The sequence below is a fragment of the Montipora foliosa genome, chromosome 10 (assembly GCF_036669935.1).
Source record: "Montipora foliosa isolate CH-2021 chromosome 10, ASM3666993v2, whole genome shotgun sequence".
Classification (NCBI taxonomy): domain Eukaryota; kingdom Metazoa; phylum Cnidaria; class Anthozoa; order Scleractinia; family Acroporidae; genus Montipora; species Montipora foliosa.
In genome coordinates, this window is record NC_090878.1 from 14,955,044 (window position 1) to 14,960,043 (window position 5,000).

Consider the following 5,000-nt stretch of genomic DNA (forward strand, 5'->3'; position numbering starts at 1 on the left):
CTTATTTTCGCGTCATATTATGTTCGCGTCACTTTGATTTCGCGATTTTTTTTTCTATCGCGAAATTCGCAAAATTAGTACAAAACGCTATTAGTGCAATGAAGGTGAGACTTTTACACGTATGTCATTAATAAGTGATCGCATAATTTTTCTTGTGCAATTTGGAGTAAATAACCAGTTGTATTTCAAAGAGGAAATAAATTGCACGAGCCCCGAGGGCTGAAAAAATAGACCAATTCGGCTAACCCAATGTTGTACGCAATTCAAATCTCTCGGGGTTAAGATTTTTTGTGTATTGCATTTTCATGATTATGTAGCATTGATATGGAAATATTTGGAACAAAACGTTTTATTCTCAAAGGATCTGATGCAATAGCCCATTTCCGAGTTGCTGCATGCCTCAGTTTCAAAGCGAGTCCTGGTGCACAACCATTCAAATGGAAATGAGTTGCGTATTCTTATCCAAATCAAACTCATTTCCCTTACAACAGTTGAGCAGCAAGACTCACTTCGAGACCGAGACAAACAGCAACTCGGAAATGGCCCATTGGGAACAACATTGAGTTAGCCGAATTGGTCTATTTACTCGCGCTTATTTCTCCCAAATTGCACTCAAAATCATGTGATTACCTATAAAAATCGAAAGTATTTAGGTTAGTCACAAAAGGAAATTTCCTTGACTTTGGAAACTGAAACGTATGCTGGTTTCAAACCTCCTCTCTCTATGCTCATTTCTCTTCCTTCACTTTCGAAAAACGAGTTCAAAACCAAGGATTTCATTAATTAGTTTTACGGATACAATAGGCCATTTCCGAGTTTAAGTCTGCCTCCTCTTCAAAGCGAGTCTAAGTGCGAAGTTTTTGTAATGGTAATTAGTTCTACTTTACGTATGAATGAAAACTAATTTTCATAACATAAACATCGCACTTAGACTCGCTTTGAAGATGAGGCAGGCAAGAACTCGGAAATGGCCTATTAACTCTCGATGATAATATCACCCGAGCGCACTTTGAAAACCACCCCGTTTTCGAGGTCACGACGGCCGGCTCATAATATTGTCTCAACTTGCCCATCCCAATTCATTCGATGCGTCTCTCCTGCGCTGTTATTATACAGCAGGATTTCAGACGTCACTGGAGGTCTGACGAGTAAGAGTAGCTAATAATCGACCGAAAATATACTTTAACTCGTTGATTTACGCTATTAATACTTACACCATATATTTAAAAAAAAAAAGGAAAACAGTAGACAAGAGTTAACCAATTCATCAAGGGTTTTCTAGTCTTTTAACGCCGCGATACAAGATCAGTGGCGCGAGACGACAGCTGAATGTAAGGCCATCCCCTTTTTATTTTTCGTCCGATCGACCCAAATTTCAGGCATTTTCAGAAAAAAAAACGCAATTACCTAGTTAAACCATTTTTCACTTTAAATAGTTTTAATCCGAGGCTTCTTGTGATTTTTTTTTTTCAATCCGACCGACTAAATATTAGGAAACGCATTTGACGGCAAACCAAAAAATAAAAATAAAAAAAAGGGGGAGGGGGGATGGCTTAATATATCAAAAACGCGACCTTCAACGGTGTGTCCAGACACCGAGAAACAGATGAAAGCACGACAATGCAGGCCGTGTGTTTTTATGGTTGATTTGTTGATGTTTTTGTTGTTGTTGTTGATGTTTTGATATAGAGTTTTGCTATGTCTTGATAGATTTAACGTCAACCATTTATTTTCTTGTTTTTGTCAAATACCAATGAGTTTGAGAAAGTAACGTGCCATTTGCATTGTTTCAGTTTCCTTGAACCAAAAATAATCTAGAATAAGAGCAAAAATCCTGAAGTCTCAAACCTTCTACGTACACCAAACTCGTGATGCCCGAGGGCAGAATTAACGCGGATTAATAAATAACGTCCTTGAATTAGAGCTACTTATATTCGAGATAAGCTTGTCGCATGAACAAATTGCACTCCGAAAAAGGGAGAGAATTCAGTTATTCTTTTGAAATACTGCATGCTAAAGCCGTTTCCTTGGGAAACTACAAAATGGATGGAACCAAGTTCATCGAAGTCTTTGGACACATCATCTTTAGTTTTACACGTAGTGTCTCAGAACAATACAGCCCAAACTATGAGGACTCTGAATACAGTCAAGAAACCTCAGAATACAGCCTTTTGCAGAATACAGGCCGAGAATGGTACGCTCAACCAGTGGATGAGATTATTTATCAGGAATACAGCGACAAAGAGGTGACGGTGGATGATTTTCTACCAGCCTCCTGTAGAGTTAAGACGGTTTTTTCAGACGCTTGTTCCCTCGGAGATAACGAAGAACTAAACGAAAATGAGAAAACGGATATCCATCGAGCAATGTCCTGGAAGCAGCTTAGACCATCTGCTTTGCGAACAGTGTGTAACTCAACGGTCGTCGGTGCTTCGATTTCGCTTCTCTCAGCCATCGCTATTGGTACGTTTTTCACATTGATCTCTTATCTTTGCTATAAAACTTTTCTAAACTGCCAATTTCAACGAAAGGCCTCCATTCCGCTAAAGTTACAATGGGTGCTGGTCATTTGTGAGATCATCAAGTGCGTCGTATTGTACATTTGGGCGTTTTTATCTGCTCTAGTTCTTTTCCGTCCGTTTCAACTGTCAGGAGTCAAGGCAAAACTCTTTCTATGTTGCATGTTCATGTATTTCTTGGACTCACTGTACCGAGTGACTTTACAAGCTCTGGGAATTATTAAATCGTTCCCGCTCCTCGATAACGAACAAGTCATCCCTGCTAACATTCTCTTCCTCATGAGTATTCTTGGCCACAACTGCTTGTTAGCAAATCATCTCTGCCTTCACTCAACGCGACAAAAACGCGCTGTTTTCATGCTTTTTTCAGGCATTTATGGTTTACCTCTTGTAGCGGTTTTCGTGTTTGCTATATTTATGTATCCTGCGTATGATAAACAAAACGAAAAAGGCAAACTGATCATCGCTCTATTTTCTCCGCTCCTTGGGGTGGCCTTCAAGACAACATCTCGTATCTGTGTTCAGAGACTTTGGAGAATAACACACCCAGCTTATTCTTACATTATGATGGCGCCACTGTACAGTGCCTCAGCGATCATATTCCGTGTTATGCAGGTGGATCTCGGCAACTTAAAAGCCATCGCCTATCTTGGAATAATTCACGGCGTCGCTGAGGTCATAGAACGAAGCACAGTTGTTGTCATCGATCACATATGCCAGCGAATCTTGAAACGAGCCTCGGCTCCTTGGGGGCGTTACCGAACTCCGCGTACCGAGAGAATAGCAGCGGATATCGCTATTATGAGCATGCTCTATGAGTCCGCCGCAATTGTCTCCATAAATGGATTCTTTCACTTGTACCAATTCATTTATATGAAGAACATATCCCACTGGGCAGTTTTGCTATCCTTTACCAAGTTGACTGCAGTTCCATTAGTGATCGAGTGGCTTTTCACAAGTTTGTCCTTGGCGATCGAAACGCGATACCAGAATTTGGCCGTCATGGCAGTTTGGAGAAAGGACTGGAGAAGACACATTCTAGTTGCAGTGTTGAACGTTTTACCAGTTGCTTCTTGGACGAGTGCACATCTTTTCGATGTTGTCCGGGCACGATTTAAGGATCCTCTGCATCAATATGGTTGCAAAATGCCATTTTCTTAAAAAAATAGACTATTATTATAAAGAAGATGATAAATTTTAGAGCGGTTTTCAATTGAATGTCATAAAACAAATACCAAAGTAATTACTTCGACCAATCACAGCAGGTGCAAACAGCGCACTGGACCAATCAGTACTGGAGAAGACACATTCTAGTTGCTATGTTGAACGTTTTACCAATTGCTTCTTGGACGTATCCACATCTTTTCGGTGTTGCCCGGGCACGATTTAAGGATCCTCTGCATCAATATCGTTGCAAAATGCCATTTTCGTAAAATAATAGACTTTTATTATAAAGAAGATGATTAATTTTAGAGCGGTTTTCAATTGAATGTCATAAAACAAATACCAAAGTAATTACTTCGGCCAATCACAGCAGGCGCAAACAGCGTACTGGATCAATCTGAACTGGAGAAGACACATTCTAAAACCCAAACCAAACCTGTGATATTAAAACTGCTATTCCCTTAGCATCTAAGTCCAGGCAGGGCGCAGGATGGCGTGCTTAGTTTTAACAACTCTCTGGTAGCTTTGTCAGAAACTCATTGATACCAAATGTAAACTAAAAACTGAGTTGTGCTATGGAAGCATTTTATAATCAACAATTATTACAATTTTACGTCAATAAAAAATAAACTTCTTTGATTTCATCTTGCTGCAGTGGCTAATCACACAGAACTGCACGCAAATCTCATATCCTTTCTTTGCTGTAATATTGCGACCGTTTTCGTCGGGAAGCTCAACTGAAACCTCGCCACAAACAAGTGTTACTGGAAAGGTTGAGAATTTGTTAATAGTTGATGCGCTATGTAAGCTGTTGCCATGGTAAGGCGTCCAGACTGAATGAACGCTTTGTCTTCAATTATGCAAAATTGACTCTTTTCTCTGTTTGACGCTTTTTGGTTTGTTTTTTCTCCAAGATATGTTCGGTTTAATTCAGTTTTTTTTTTACATTTGTCACTTCTATGTCGTCTTCCAAAAGAAGACCTCAAATTGGCAAATTGTAAAATGATGACAACAGATAAGTCTTAAAGCGGTCTTTGCCCCTGCAGCAAAGCCCGCTAGTTTTGAGTATGAGAAGGAGTTGTACCCGTGCAGTGAACAATCTCTATTTACAAGATTTACTGAATGACACTTTCACGGTCAAGTTTGAAAATATGCCTTTTTTATTTAAAAAGTAGTTAATACGTACAAGGTATGACAAAATTGGCATCGAAGTTTACTTCTCACTCCAAAAAACATCATTAACAAATAAAAGGCAAAAATTCAAGACGTCAAGGCAAAACCAAATCGGCTGTGAACTCACTAAACGATGGGTGGAAT

At 39.5% G+C, this 5,000-nt stretch overlaps 2 protein-coding genes across 2 annotated transcripts in view; one reads left to right on the forward strand and one right to left on the reverse strand.

Annotated features, from left to right (window-relative positions):
* The first annotated feature begins 1,767 nt into the window (after positions 1 to 1,767).
* Positions 1,768 to 4,761, forward strand: LOC137973627 (uncharacterized). Its single transcript, XM_068820472.1, has one exon. The coding sequence runs from the start codon at positions 1,953 to 1,955 to the stop codon at positions 3,678 to 3,680; it is 1,728 nt and encodes a 575-aa protein (XP_068676573.1). The 5' UTR covers positions 1,768 to 1,952; the 3' UTR covers positions 3,681 to 4,761.
* A 59-nt stretch (positions 4,762 to 4,820) lies between these two features.
* Positions 4,821 to 5,000, reverse strand: part of LOC137973320 (sperm flagellar protein 2-like) — a 60,518-nt gene continuing 60,338 nt past the window's right edge. The window contains exon 60 of the mRNA XM_068820109.1: positions 4,821 to 5,000. This exon is cut by the window's right edge and continues 64 nt beyond it. The gene's annotated coding sequence lies outside the window, so the exon portion shown is untranslated.